Genomic DNA, 15,768 nt, shown 5'->3' with positions numbered 1-15,768 from the left:
AAGTTCATTTCCAAGCACGGCCTTAGGGACCTGTCTTGTTTATTCTCCCCATTTTACAGGCGAGGAAAATGAGGCCGAGAATGAGTAGCCTGGGCTCTGAGGCAGAGAGATACCTGGCTGGACCACACTTTCCCATGTGTCTTGCAGCTAAATGTCACCGCATGACTTAGCTCTGGCAGAGGCAATGTGGGCAGAAGCGGAGTCACGTTCAGGCCTGCTGCTAATCAGAACCACCCGTTTTGGGGGCTCCTGGGTGGCTCAGCCGGTTGAACGTCCGACTTCGGCTCAGGTCACCATCTCGCGGTCTGTGATTTCGAGCCCCGCGTCGGGCTCTGTGCTGACGGCTCGGAGCCTGGAGCCTGCTTCGGATTCTGTGTCTCCCTCTGTCTCTGCCCCTCCCCCGCTCGTGCTCTCTCTCTTTCTCTCTCTGTCTCTCAAAAATGAATAAATGTAAAAAAAAAATATTTTTAGAAGCACCCGTTTTGGACTTTAGGCGGGGAAGGCACTGTGTGAACGAAGGCTTTGAGATTTGGGAGATCGGTCTGTGTCTGCCGCTGGCATCCAAGCAGTAAGCGGAGAGGGGGACTCAAACCTGGTCCCCCTACACTTCCTGTATGTTGGGTACCAATGAGGCTGAGGGGGACAGCCAGCTACCACAGTGTGCTCCCCAAATTTGTGTGTGTGTGTGTGCGCGCGTGTGCACGCACGTGTGCACACATGCGTACTAGAGAATTACAGACTGAGGAATTCACACTCCTCTCCCACACCGCCCAGTCTTGGTTTCCATCCCTAGCTTTGGGATGCTGGTAGGTTTTTGTGTGAAATCATCTTTGTTGGGTCCTTCTTGTTAAGGGCCCTCATTGGCCAGCTTTTCTTGCTGCAAACCAGTGAAGGGGGGAGGGCAGCAGGGCTGGGTCAGGCTTTAGACTTTAAATTTTTTTTTTTCAACGTTTATTTATTTTTGGGACAGAGAGAGAGCATGAACGGGGGAGGGGCAGAGAGAGAGGGAGACACAGAATGGGAAACAGGCTCCAGGCTCCGAGCCATCAGCCCAGAGCCCGACGCGGGGCTCGAACTCCCGGACCGCGAGATTGTGACCTGGCTGAAGTCGGACGCTTCACCGACTGCGCCACCCAGGCAGGCTTTAGACTTCAAATGACCTCATTGAGGCCAGGGGCCAAAGGCCATGAAGCGACCTTGCCTCCACCCAGCATCACCCCCACCACGGGGCCAGAGTCCCACCTTGACCATGCCCTTGAGGACAGAGCATAGTTTTGAAGTCCGAGAAATCTGGGTTTGAATCCTAGTTTCGCTGTCTTCTAGCTGTGAACCTTAAGCAAACTGCTGAGCCCCTATTTGTCCCTGTTATCTCCACCCTACTGGGTCACGTGGAGGAGAAAGGTCTGTGACTTGTAGGGGTGCTGTAATGATTGCACGAGCCCATGTGTTTAAAAATGCCTGGCACGTAGGGGAGCTTCAGCGAATGTTAGTCCCTGAATATCCTCTGTCTGAAACAGTCTACCTGCTTCTCTGCCTCAAATCAAGAAAATCCTTGTAAACTGCAATTTTCCTCCCCAAGAGATCACCCAGGAGGCCAGGGGCTTTCAGGGAGGGTGTGGTTTATCAGCAGGGCCTGACAGAATGGACACATAGGAAGTAAATTTCTGGAAAGTCGGGTTGTGCCAGGGTGGGACCCAGATCCAGGAGCCAGAAGGAGGGGTCTGGTTGCTTAGGGGACAGAAACGTCAAAGGGAGTGGGGGAGCCCATAAATGCAGGTGTGGGACAGAGAGAAGCAAACCCAGTCTCCTTATCACTTCCTGATACAATGCTTCCTGGCCCCCTTCCTTGGGACCCCACGAGTGGAACCTGCCCCACACCCCCAGCAAGGCCTCCGATTCCCAACAAAGACCACCTGTCACCGTTCCAGTCACTGCTTGTCCCTAGAGTTTCTGTGGCCTCCGGGCCAAGGCCCTACCCAGAGGGCCACCCACTGTCTCGCAGCCAAGACCCTCTGGCTGAGAGCTTACCGTTTCTGCCTGTGAGCATCCGGAGGAATTGTGGGCACCCCACTTCCACAGTCTGTCCCAGGGCAGAGGAGGGCCAGCAGCTCATGTTGTCCCACAGCCCCTCGCAACCTGTGAAGAGGAACAGGAGCATTAGTCAGGGATGGAGTGGGGGCCAAGGGCCTTCTCCACCACCTTGTCACCGTCTCCAACCCCCCTGCCTGCCAGGAGTTCCCATCAGGTCCTGACCCCTTGACATCAAGAACCAATGGTATGTAATGTGCTTTTATTTTATTTTTTTAATGTTTACTTATTTTTGAGAAAGAAAGAGAGACAGAGTGCAAGCAGGGGAGGGGCAGAGAGAGAGGGAGGCACAGAATCCAAAGCAGGCTCCAGGCTCTGAGCTGTCAGTACAGAGCCCAATGCGGGGCTCGAACTCACAAGCTGCGAGATCATGACCTGAGCCAAAGTCGGACACTTAACCGACTGAGCGACCCAGGCACCCCTAACATGCTTTTAATCTTTAATCTTTGACTCTGCCGTAAGTGCTCATGTTGAAGGCATGAAGGCAGGAAGGAACATACATTATCTTACATGAGCCTTCTAAGGGTTGGTGTGGATTTCTCTAGAGTGGAAGACGAAATACCTCTTGGCCTCAGTTTGCATTAAAGGACTCGACAGCCACGGGCCTCCATCTTGGCTGCACAGTAGAACCGTCTGCAGAGTTTTAAAAACATACAGATGGGGCCCGACACCCAGGGATCCTGATTTCATCGGTATTGGGAGGGGGCCAGGCATAATGCTGTGTTAAAACCAGCTCCCGCACCATTCCCTGGCGTGCATCCCTTGGAAGCAGGCTTTTATCTGGGCACTGACTTCTAAATTCCACGTTAATGTCCTGGCCTTCCAGTCCTCTGCCTACCAGCTCTGGTTTGGTGCTAGTGGGAGGCAGTCACCGCGTGCTTCACACACAGGAAGCACTCACAGCGTGCTCCAAGGCACCTGCCCTGTCCTGGTTTTATAAATGAAGCAATAAGCAGTGAAAAGAAGAAAGTTCCTGGAGTCACACAGCCCAGAAATGCAGGGGCCGGGAAGTGGCTGTTCCAGCCACACTGCTCGGTGCCACCTCACAGGCTCTGCCCACCTGCCCTGTCTCCTCGGGCACCAACCCCAGCTTCCTAGTCGAAGCCAGGCTCATGGAGCCAGGCTAGGGAAGCTGGAGAGAGGCCAGGAGTCGGGGGAGGCAGGGTGTGAGGCTGGGACAGGAGGGAAAGAGAGAGGATGCGGAGAGCTGGGCTGAGGGCGGATGGGGCTCTTCTCTTGCAGGAGGGCCAGCCCCCAGAGGGATTAGAGGGAGAGAGGAAGTGGGAGCCCTGCCCCCAGGAGGCCAGGCCTGAGGTCAGGATGCCTGGCTAGGGGCTCTGGAGACAGAGAAGCCCCTGAAGTGACAGACAGCTGTGGCCCTGGGCAAGGGAGCTGGTGCAGAATGACAGAGCGTGTGGACACAGAGGCAGGGCTCGGACGGGGCTTGTGCAGGACAGTGGAAGCATGTGGAGACTGAGGACCAGGGTCTGTGTCATTCAAGGAATGTGGGAGATGAGCAGCCCCTTGGATGTCCCTGAACCTTCACCCCGACTCTCACAGCGAGCCCTGAAAGAGCCGCTGGAGCTCTCCATCTGAGACCCCCACCCAAAGCACCCAAGCAGGGTTCTACGGCCATCTAGGCAGCTAGTTGTCCAGATTCCAGCTGTGGGCGCTGCTCGCCCCTCCCGCCGTCGCTCCCACCCCCACCCCATGACTCGGGCCTCCCCAGATGCCCCTGGGACAGCAACACAGTGCTGGGAAGGCCCGTAACAGATGTCCCACTGTGTCTGTCTACTCTGACTTTTTCCGGCATCTGGAGTCTGGGGGGTGAAGCTGACCCGGAACTCTCCGCGGCAGCAGGATGCCTCATTTATAATGAGACACATCTCTTGTAGTGGAAGCAGTTGGTGCACTTCCCAGCTGTGGAAAAATTCAGGGGCCTCTTTCCTCACTTTGGGAGAAATGGATTCAGGGCTGGAGCCGGCCAGGTCAGCCAAAGCATCGGCCCACACCTCCTGCCCCTGAGGCTGGACAACCCATGTCCAGCTGGCCAGACAGATGGGGAGGGAGCCAGGTCACCTGGCAGGCATCCTGCCCCGGGTCATGCTGCGCAGGGCCCACAGGGACACTGCCCTGGTGCTGGCAGAAGGCGGCGGGGAAGTGACTGGTGGTAAGGTGGGAGCCGGCTCCCCTGAGGGTGTCTGGGGTCCCCCTGACAGCTGGGTCACTGTCACGCCCTTCATATCAACCCTGCAGAGCGAAAAGCCTGGGGAAGGGGCCAGCCAGGCTGGCACCGGGCACGTTTCAGACATCGTGCACCCCGTACGGATTGGGTAACGTCGCTGCCCCACAGCAGGGATGATAGAGACGTGGGACGCAAGCTCCAAGAGGCAAAGGGACATGTGTGGGGGAACAGAGCTGCCACTGGTGGAGCTGGGATCCCACCCTCCCGGCTGACCCTGATGCTACTTTCCCGTGGCATTGCTCGTGTCTGGAGCACTGTGACACAGCTGTGACACGGTCACGCTCTCTCCCAGCTTCAGCCTCGCCGTCTGGGGACAGACCCGGTGCTCCCAGTGCAGGAAGCACATCCTCGCTGGCACGCTCTTTTAGCTGGTGCATGGTCGGATGCTTTTCATTTCCATAGCTCCACATTTTTTTTTTTTTTTTTTTAGAAAGAATTTAACATGGGTTAAAAAGCGATTTTACAGCTATTATTGTTTAGGATGGGGCTAAGTTAAAAAATAACAGTCAACTGAAAGAAAAGGGAGGCCTCGCACACTGCTGGCAGGAATGTAAACTGGTACGGCCACCATTGGAAAACAGTATGGAGGTTCCTCAAAAAATAAAAGTAGGACTACCATTGATCTTGCAATCCCACTTCTGGGTATACAGCCAAAGGGAATGAAATCAGGATCCCCAAGAGATATCTGACCCATGTTTCACTATTCATTGTTTCACTATTTACAATACCCACTGTGTGGAAACAACCTAGGTGTCCATCACATGATGAATGGATAAGGCAAATTACAGTGAGATGTTATTCAGCCTTAAAAAAGAAAGGAATCAGGGGCGCCTGGGTGGCTCAGTCGGTCAGGCGGCCGACGTCAGCTCAGGCCATGATCTTGCGGTCCGTGAGTTCGAGCTCCGCATCGGGCTCTGGGCTGACAGCTTGGAGCCTGGAACCTGCTTCAGATTCTGTGTCTCCCTCTCTCTCTCTGGCCCTCCCCCGTTTGCGCTCTGGCTCTCTCTGTCTTTCAAAAATACATAAATGTTAAAAAAAAAGTTTAAAAAAAAATAAAAAAAAAAAGACATCCATGTTGTGACAACATGGATGAATTCGGAGGACACTATGCTGAATAAACTAAGCCAGACACAGACGGATACATGCCGCGTGACCTCCCTCGTGTGGAGTCTGCAAGATTCGAGCTCACAGAAGCAGAATGTAGAATGGTCATCGGGAGCTGAGGTTGGAAAAACGGGGAGAGGTTAGTCAAAGGGCACAAAGCCTCATATGAAGGATGAGTAAGTCTAAGATCTAATGTACAGCATGCTGGGAAAAAAAAAGTCAATCGATTTAAAGAGAAAAGATGAAGGAAACCAGTACAGGTTGTGCATGGCTGCAACTGGGCTCAAGGGACTGTGGCCAGGCGAGCAGGGTGGTTCTGTGTGGCCTCCTGACTGCTGGCAGGGACCTCCCTTGCTTGCACTGTTCCAGGGTGTGAGTGGAGGGCCTCACATCCCACTTCCCACCAGGCTCCTGCTCTGAGGTGGGGGCAGGGAGGCCTGCACAGGTAGAGCATGGATGGGAGGGAGGGAGGGTGTCTTGGCACTAGGTTCCTTCTGGAGTTCTGGTGGGGAAGGGACAAAGCCTGCGTAGTTTTAAATCTTGAGAATCTTGAGCCCCAGCGCTTGCTTCCTCAGTTGGAGGTGAGGGGCCGTCCAATGAGATAAAAAAGATTGGTGGAGCTTGGTAAATGGGGGCTCGTGTTACTGAGCCAGTAGGCAAGGCTCACTGCCTCTGGAAAGGCAGGGCTCAAATGCACACAAATTAGCTGCCGCCTGGGCCAGCAGGGCCCGGGGCAGGTGACGGGCGAACCTCGAAGCCCTCCACCATCTCTGATTGGTCACTGTCACCACTGACTGCCCGGCTGGAGGGGTGGGGTGGAAGGTTGGGGAAGCTCAAGTGGGGAGACAAGAAAAAACAATGTTGGGCCACAAGTGCCATCTGGGGGAGCAGGGGGTGCCTGCTGAGCCATGGCCCCAGAGGACAGCACAGGATCCTGAGTTGAAGTGGTGTTGTGGTGGAGACAGAGCTAGCTTTGGACCCAAATCTACCTTGGGCATGCCAGTTACCTCTGCGGGCCTCAGTTTCCTCATCTATAAAATGGGCATAGTAACATACCCGGGGATTTTGGTGTGGATTAAATGATTTGTGTGCAGGAGAATATTTTCTGATCTATTCATCCCCATTCTGGTTTTTCTCCCCGCCTGTTTTGGTCCCTCCTCCTCAGACTACTGGTTCACATTCTCAGAGGTGGTCAGGAAAACTTATAATCTTCCTAGCTTGGGGTTTCAAAGGCCCTGGGGTATAGAGGGAGGGGAGCAGGAGGAGGTGGACAAGAATTCTGGTGTAAACAAAATGCTTGGGAGAAAACAGAAAAGGAGTGAGACCTCCCTCAGACTTGGGAGGTAAGCAGGGCAAGCGATGAGCAGGACAGGTAAGGTTCCAGAAAGAGGCAGGGGTACCCCGCTGCCCACCAGGCCCGGATGGTGGGATAGCCCACAGGATAAATGGCTGTGGGGACATGTCTAGAGCAGGACCACAGACAGCCTCGCGGCGCCCATGCCTCCCCACGAAACACAGAGGTCTGTCGGCCACCACTCCGTAGAGCTCAAGACCACACGGGCTCCCCCAGGTACCCCAGCACCGTGTGAATCTCTGAAACCCTGGGCAAGTTGAGGAAGATCCAGAAAATATCAAGGCTGAGGTTTCTCCACCCCAGGAGAATGGAGTCAGAATTAAACTTACGAAACTGAGGAAATTCTATTTTGCCCACTGGAGCTGACGGACAGAGATTGGTCTCCTTTACTCTTGTGAAGCCCCCGGCACCGCGCCAGGCCCAAAGCTCCCTCTGTCCTGCCATCCTGGTCCCGCCGTCCTCCCCCACCCCCTGCCCCCGTAGGAGAGTGGCCCCAGAGGCAGGTCTGGCGATGGGGAGGGGGCTGGAATACAGGCCCAGGTGACTGGAGAGGGCAGGACAGCCTGTGGCATGTCTAAACCCCCACCCCGCCCGGTGCCTGGAATACAGCCCGGCCCTCTGCAAACTGCCCGTCTGCCCTGCGTCCCACCAGACAGGAGCATCAATCTTCCAGTCCTTGATTTATTTATAAATGAGCTCAGATGGCCTGACGATAACCTGGGGGCCTTTCGGGAGCCACGTGTCCGGTTGTGGGGCCACAGGGCCAAGATCAAGCCAGGCCGCCCAGGGCCATGCTGACTCGAGCAGTGGGTCTGCCGTCCCTCCACGCCCCGCCCCCGGCTGCTCACTGTGCAGGCTAATGGAGGTCAAAACGGAATCCAAGGTCCCCCTCACCTTGCCCTTCTGGTCGTCCCCTGGCTTCTCCTTGTGCAGGGTTAACTCTTTCCGCCTACAGCTGCCATATTCATCTCCCAGGTGCCTCCAGACCCTGCTTCCCACCATTCACCCTCTCGCCTCCCCAAGAGCCCTTGGTGGTTCAGGCTTCCTCCTGTCTCCTTTTGCCTTTCTTAGCTACCCTGGCCTCATCCCTAGGCCATCCAAGGGGCAACTCGGTGAGGCTTCCCTGGCTTTGCTAACTAGCTGATCTATAGTACTTAGGTCATGAAAGGTGTTGCCCTCCTGGTGATGGCTGGACCACACACAGAAGTGGTCAGGATGGGGTCAGAGGGACTGAAGTCCCAGGTGGCAAGGGCGTCTCAAAGCACAGCACAGGAGGAGCAGCTAGATAGTCGGGGGGAGGGGGCAGTGGTTCTCTTTAAACCACGAAGCACAAGCTGTTCCACGGGATAAACTGTGTTGGGAGTAGTGAGTTTCCCACCACTAAAAGGATTCAAGCAGACAGAGGCACGGAATTAGCCGATGGGGACATGCTTCAGACGTTGCATGGAGGCTGCACTTCAGCTTCGAGCCTGAAGCCGAAGGCTGATTTCCTGGAGCAGGCTGGCGTCTCCCCCTCCAGGAGGCCAGCTGGAGACGAGCTTCTGAGCACTGTATGCTGAGCCCTTTCCCTCCCAGGCACTGTGCAAACTGTTCCCTGCCTCACAAAATCCCCCCTCCCCTGGCTGAAAGCTCTTCATTTCAAGCCACTTCTCACACTAATTAAAGATTAATTGGCATCAACAGTCTGTCTTTTTTGTTTCTAATTTCTAATTTTTTTTTTTAATGTCTATTTGTTTTTGAGAGAGAGGGCACAAGTGAAGGACAGGCAGAGAGAGGGGACAGAGGATCCAAAACAGGCTCCGTGCCAACAGCATCAAGCCTGATGCAGGGCTGGAACCCACAAACCAGGAAATTATGACCTGAGTTCAGCCAACTGAGCCACCCAGGAGACCTTCTTTTTTTTTTTTTTTTTTTTTTTAAGTTTAGTCATTTATTGTTTTTGAGAGAAAGCGAGCGTGTGCCCGCAAGTTGGAGAGGGGCAGAGAAAGAAGGAGAAAGAGAAAATCCCAAGCAGGCTTTGCACTGTCAGGCAGAGCCTGCTGCGGGGCTCGAACTCACGAACCACGAGATCATGACCTGAGCCAAAGTTAGACGCTTAACCGCTTAACCGTGTGAGCCACCCAGGCACCCCCACTGATTTCTAAATCCCTTCTTGGGAGGGTGAGGACATTACTCATTCACAGCTCAGTCCGGAATGCAAACTAGAAAATCTTCAGGATTTAGAGTCAAAGATTTGGGCTGAGAGTCCTGTTTCAGATCTGGGTGATCCCGAGCCTCTCAGACCCTCAATTTCCTCATCTGTAAAATGGGGTCAATAATGGTGCTTACAGTACAGGTTGAAAATTTTTAAAAAATAATAATAATAAAAATAAAAAGACTGAAATGTTACACAAACATATGCTTGTTTCTGAAAAATGAGCCAAGATCATTGTGCCAAGGAAAGAATGGGGGGAGGTGAGCTGTGGGCAGGGTGGGTGTTTGGCTGTGGAAAACCATCAGGAGCCAGGAATGTTTGTGAGAGAAAATCGCATTAAAAGCCAGCATGTGTAAGACACTGACACATGCTATAGTGTGAATGAACTTGGAAGAAGGCGGACACAAAAGGTCACATACTATATGATTCCATTTAGAAATCCAGGGTCAGCAAATCCATAGAGACACAAAACAGATTGGTGGTTGCCAGGGGCAGGGGAGGGGGGCAGTGAGGACTGACTTACAGGTCATGAGGTGTTAGTTGGGGACGATGAAAACATTTTGGAACTAGAGGGGGGCTGGCTGCACAGCTTTGTGAATGTACCGAATGCCATGGAATTGTTCACTGTATGATGGTTAAGTTCTTCTGTGAATTTCACCTCATTGCCCCCTTACCCCCAGCGGCCCCTCCCACCCCACCCCACCCCTTGAAAAGAAGTCAGCCTGTTCCCTCCTGCCCGTGTTCTTCAGGATTGGGCAACCAGCTAGCAGAGGCAAGCTGGGAAAAAGGGAATGACCCACTCTGAAGGCGAGGACACTAAGGCCCAGAGAGGATTAGTGTCTTGCTCAAGGTCACCCAGCCCCTAAGTGACAGAGGAATGCACATGCCCAGGTCTTTCTGATTGCCAGGCCCACACCTTTCCTGCCACCACACTGACTCTCTGGAACATTCTTCCCTGTGAAGAGCCAAAGCTCTTCCACCAGCCAACTCTGAAGAGGTATCAGCTTCTGTAAACAGAGCAATAAATAGCCCAGTAGAGCAGTCCATGCAAGCTATTAGGGTGACCCTGAAACGTTCCCACAAAATGCTGGGAAGGCCTTGGCCACCTAACCCGGAATAGCTGAAGAGTTAATTTTTTATTTGTGATAAGTGTGCCGGGCTCACTGACAACTCCGTGAGTGGCATTTCCTGCGACTCGTCTGGCGATCAAACATTAACCTCCTCCCCAGGGAGGACTGGGCAGCTTAACCATTAACCTTGTGCCCCCAACAGAGAGTCCACCAGCCCCTCCTGCTTCGGGCGCCAAGGGACGGAGTTCCCGTGGGCCTGTGGGTCTGGGTGGCCTGGTGGGGACGTGGACAGTCTTCAGAGCAGGGCTGGGCCAGCGTGTAGGCCCTGTGCCTGCGTGTTTCTGATATGGACACCCACGCCCGACGGCTCGCCCCCACCTTTGCTGTTTCTGTCTTCCTCTCCCTCCGTCTTTGAGGGAGTTCTTCCCCCTTGGCCACACAGTCGTTCCAAACGGAGATGAGTGACCCCGCGTTCTCAGTCTCTCAGCAGAGCAGGCCTGAAGACTTTCCCGCAGGTCAAGTGCTCAGACATCCCCGGTCTCGAGGGCTCTTACACCAGGCTTGCAAAGCCACAGATTCCCTAGACTGGAGGTGATGGCAGTGGTGGGGAGGGGGCTGGAGGGGAGGAGCCTGGCCGCCTTCTCACTCACCGGCCAGGCCTTGCCAAACAGTCTCAAATACTGCCAATCCGACGCAGCCTTTTTCTCCCATGAGGTGAGTGAGGTCCAGACAAGGTGTATTCAGGGCCTCACCCACGTCTCCCCAGGGAGTTAGAGGCGGAACGAGGGCAGGAGTCCCTAGTGAGCTTTCTCGGACCTGGATACGCAATGAGGACCCCACGAGAGCCTTCGGGAGGAAAGATGACCAGATCTGCTCCAGTCGAGCCAGCCCAGAACCTGAGTGGGGGCACTCTTACAACCTCCCCAAGCACTGGGAGCGTGAGGCCGGTGTCCGCAGGGTGACTGGGTGGGGAACCTCCCGGGGCGAGGCTGAGCACGCAGGGGGACAGAGGGCCCGGTGGAGGCTGCCCATCCATGGCAGAGGCCAGCCTGTCCGCACGGAGCAACCGGGCCAGGAAAGAAGCTCCCCGCGACAACGAGATCCCTGCCTTCGCGTCCTGCCAACAGGGCCATGAGGTCATAAGATTATATCCCCATTTGCAAATGGGCAAGTTGAGGGGTGCCTGGGTGGCTCAGTCGGTTCAGCGTCTGACTCTTGGTTTCGGCTCAGGTGGGGATCTCAGGGTTCGTGAGCAGGAGGCCCGAGTTAGGCTCTGTGCCCACGGCGTGGAGCCTGCTTGGGATTTTCCCTCCCTCCCTCTCTCTCTGCCCCTCCCCCACTGGCACTGTGTCTCTGTCTCTCTCAAAATAAATAAATAAACTTAAAAAAAAATTTTTTTTAACATTTATTTATTTTTGAGACAGAGACAGAGCATGAACAGGGGAGGGTCAGAGAGAGAGGGAGACACAGAATCTGAAACAGGCTCCAGGCTCTGAGCCGTCAGCCCAGAGCCCGACGTGGGGCTCGAACCCACGGACCGCGAGATCATGACCTGAGCCGAAGTCGGACACTTAACCGACTGAGCCACCCAGGCGCCCCCCCAAAATTTTTTTTAATAAAAAAATAAATAACATGGGTAAGTTGAGGTGCTCCTGGGTGGCTCAGTCGGTTCAGCACTCTTGGTTTCGGCTCAGGTCGCGATCCCACAGTTTGTGTGTTCGAGCCCTGCATCAGGTGACACGAGCCCTGCTTCGCATGAGTCCCCCTTCTTTCTCTCTCCCTTTCTCTCTTTCTCTCTCTGCCCCTCGTGCAATTCTCTCTCCCTTTCTCTCTGCCCCTCGCTCACTTGTACCCTCACTCTCTCTCTAAAAAAAATTAATATTTTATTTCTTTTATAAAAATAGAAGAAAATGCGCACGTTGAGGAACGGAAGGATGAGCCCCCCCCTTGCCCAAGATCACAGAGAGGACGCAGAAGCACTGGCACCTTGGCTGGCTCCATCTGTCCCCCCGCCCCGGACCCACGCGGCCCCCCCCCCCCCCCCCCCCGCCCCGTGCTAAGCCCACAGCCGACCACCTCCTCCCGCTGTTACAGGAGCAGATCTGCGCTTGCGGTGTAGAAGCCAACAGGAACACTGGGACACCCAGAATGTCAAGCAGGGGGCCCAGCCAGTGGGGTGGGTCACTCAGGGCCTCAGTGGGGCTGGCAGAGCAGCGGATTGCTTCTTATAGGAGGCCCTAGGACGACAAAGGGCTCAACCTCTCTGCCTCCAGGTCAGGCTCCAGAGAGCACCCCTGCATGAGCAGCATGGGCTACACTGCTCACCTCAGCTAGTGTGTGACAAGCTGGGCAAGGTGGGGGCCATCCACGTCCCCTGTGGGGTCCTTAGAACTCCAAAGGCTCTGTCTCATCTCCCACTGTTTCCTCCGGGCCAGCTCTTTTGTTTTCTCCTCTCTCTCTGCTCTCAGCCAAGTATCTGCACTCACTCATTCACTCAGTAAGTCAGTCAACAAACACACAATGAGTACCCGATCTGTGCAAGCCCTGTGCCACGCACCAGGGAAAGGGCAAGGTGCCGCAGGGAAGAGGAGCAGAGGGTCCTGCAGGACTCAGGGTGGCAGCAGAAATTGTTCCTGGAAGAGTCTAAAAAGCAGAGTGGTTGGCCGAGTGAAGAAGAGGGAATGGTGGTGTAGCAGAGGGATCCACATGTGCAAAGGCCTGGAGGCACAGAGAAACCCACATAGTCACATAGTCATGAAGTTGTAAGCAATTTGGTTGAGCCAAGAGGACATGTTTGGAGTGGAGGCTGGGACAAGGGCCAAGTCAGGAGCTGGACCTTATCCTGGGATGAAGAGCAGTGGGACATTTTAAACACATCAGATGCTGACTTTTCAAATAAGTGTTCCTTACTTGTCAGCATCTCTAGACTGTATGTCTCAGAGCTGAATGAAAAGCCCATGCCCTGTCATTGGAATTTTAGGCATTCACACTGGGGACAAGCAGGCAGACCTTGTTTCCTGCTGTTCCAAACAGTTTCTAGGGTAGCAGGAGGGTTTGGGAAATCAGGAGACTCAGGCTCAGTGGTGCCCCCCAGTGAGCAGTGCAATACCATAGTCTGCCTCCCCACAAGCAGCTTTCATAGCCAGCAGAGAGGATGGAAAGGCTGGAACTATGGGAGAGGGTCATCCTGACCCTGTCCCTCAGGCAGAGGGTGGGCGAATCGGTTACAGCACATTGCAACATCCAGACCGCTTGGCTCCCGCTGCCCACGACTCCTTGAATCTTCCTCCTGCCTCTGGCTGCCCCCGACGATGCACACTGGCAATCTTGAGGTCCACTCCTGGGCACCTCTTCTCCTCTCTCACACCCTCACCTTGCACAACCTCAGCCCCTTTGTTACCTGTGCAGAGGGGTTCCCCAGCCCTGGCCCCTCCTCCGAAGTCTCAGCTTTGCACAGCTGACACTCACCTCCTGATCTTTGTCTCTACTGCTCAGAATCCCTGGTCTTCCTTTGCCCCATCTTCCCGCTGCTCAGAAGGAACATTTGGGGGTTATCCTGGACATGCACTGTCCCACCTTGCCCCTGAGCAAAATCACCCCCACGTCCCGTCTGGGTTACCATCCACACTGGTCTTACATGCGGCTGCTCCTTTCCACCTCCACCTCCCTCGGGAGAAGACCTTGCTCTCCTATCTATCTCCTTGGTCTACCTCTCCTGCACACAATAACCTCGTTGTCTTTCTTCCCTTTTTTTTGAATGTATTTATTTATTTTGAGAGAGAGTGTGTGTGTGAGTTGGGGAGGGGCTGAGAGAGGGCGAAAGAGAAAACCCTAAGCAGACTCCGCACTGTCAGTGTGGAGCCCAGCGTGGGTCTTGAACCCACCAACGGTGAGATCATATCCTGAGCCGAAGTCAGAGGCTTAACTGACTCAGCCACCCAGACGCCCCCCCAACCTCACTTTCAAATGCTAGCCCCTGGATCCCTTTGTCTGAAGGCTTTCTCCAGTTGCTGGAGCCCACTTTCCCCCCAAGGACAGCAGGCAAAGGGAAATGAGGGGGAATCCATGCACCCTCCCCAGAAACAGCCCAGGTTCTGACTGATGGGGCGTTGGTGGATAAATATCCCAGATCCTCTGCCACTTTGAGGTGTGTATTCTGTGCTGGCTCCTAAAATGCCCCCAAGGGGACTCCAAGTGATAAAGCTGCCAACCCCACCCCAGCATGAACTGCCAGTTATCACCATTGAAAGGCGTTCTGATTCCCTGTCCTGTTTGCAAGGCACTACACCCCTTCCTTACTCTGTCCACCCCGTCCCTCAGTACCCAGTGGTGGCAAAGAGCGCCAACTTGAACCCCTTAGGAAAAGATGGGAAACTCTTCAGGTGAGCCGTGCATATATCTGTTAAAGTTCTAGCCGTTCTGGGGCGCCTGAGTGGCTCAGTCAGTTAAGCATCCGACTCTTACTTTCTGCTCAGGTCATGATCTCACGGTTCATGAGATCCAGCCCCATGTTGGGCTCCGCATGGACAGCACAGAGCCTGCTTGAGATCCTCTCCCTCTCCCCCTCTCTCTCTCTGCCCTCCCCCAAGAGAAGGCACGCGCACATGCGGGCGCTCACTCTCTCTCAAAATAAATAAATAAATAAATAAATAAACAAACAAACAAACATTAAAAAAAAAAAAAGGACGAAGGTGGACATCCTATACAAAGATGAACTCAAAAAGGACCAAGGACCTAAATGTAAGAGCTAAAACTATACACAAATCTTAGGATAAAACATATGGGAAAAGCTTCCTGAGATTACATTTAGCAATCATTTGTTGGCTATGACATCAAAAACACAGGCAACAAAAGTAAAAACTAGATGCAGCCAACTATATCAAACCTAAAAACTTCTGTGCATCCAAGGACACAAACAACGGAATGAAAAGGCATCCTACACGATGGGAGAGATTATTTACAAATCATATATTCGATAAGGGGGTAAGACCCAGAATATATAAAGAACTCCTATAATTCACTGGCAAAAAAACAACAACAACCGTATTTTTAAATGGGCAAAGGACTGAAATAAACATTTCTTCAAAGAATATATACAAAAGGCCAACCAGCACATAAAAAAGATGCTCAACATCACTAATTGTTAGGGAAATGCGGATCAAAACCACAATGAGATATCACCTCACATCCATTAGGATGGCTATCATCAAAAAACAGCCAAGTGACGGGGTGCCTGGGTGGCTCAGTCAGTTAAGCATCCGACTTCGGCTCAGGTTATGATCTCACAGTCCGTGGGTTCAAGCCCTGCGTCAGGCTCTGTGTTAACAGCTCAGAGCCTGGAGCCTGCTTCTGTGTCTCCCTCTCTCTCTGCCCCTCCCCTGCTCACATTCTGTCTCTCTCTCAAAAATAAATAAACATTAAAAAAAATTACTAAAAAAACCCAAAACAACCAAGTAACAGGTGTTGGTGAAGATGTGGAGAAATTGGAACTCCTGTGTGCTGCTGGTAAGAATGTGAAACAGTACAGCTACTATGGAAAAACACGGTAAACGGGACCCAGGAACAATGAAAAATAGAATTACCGCACAATCCTGCAATTTCACTTGTGGGTATACACCCAAAAGAATGGAAGGCAGAAACTTGAAGAGATAGATACGTGCACACTCACGTTCAGAGTACCATTATTCACCACAGATAAAAGACGGAAGCAAGT

General features: G+C 53.4%; 1 protein-coding gene across 4 annotated transcripts in view; it reads right to left on the bottom strand.

The window, feature by feature from the left end:
* SCTR (secretin receptor) overlaps window positions 1–15,768 on the bottom strand; it is a 78,221-nt gene that overhangs the window by 35,575 nt on the left and 26,878 nt on the right. For all 4 annotated transcript variants that reach the window (XM_040474853.1, XM_040474852.1, XM_040474855.1 and 1 more), the window contains exon 3: window positions 2,029–2,136. In XM_040474853.1, the coding sequence (XP_040330787.1) occupies window positions 2,029–2,136 (108 nt within the window). The remainder of the gene's footprint in view (window positions 1–2,028; window positions 2,137–15,768) is intronic.

The sequence above is a fragment of the Herpailurus yagouaroundi genome, unplaced genomic scaffold (genome assembly GCF_014898765.1).
Source record: "Herpailurus yagouaroundi ecotype Mexico unplaced genomic scaffold, PumYag 140, whole genome shotgun sequence".
NCBI classification, from domain to species: Eukaryota; Metazoa; Chordata; class Mammalia; order Carnivora; family Felidae; genus Herpailurus; species Herpailurus yagouaroundi.
This window is presented reverse-complemented; position numbering and strand designations above follow the sequence as displayed.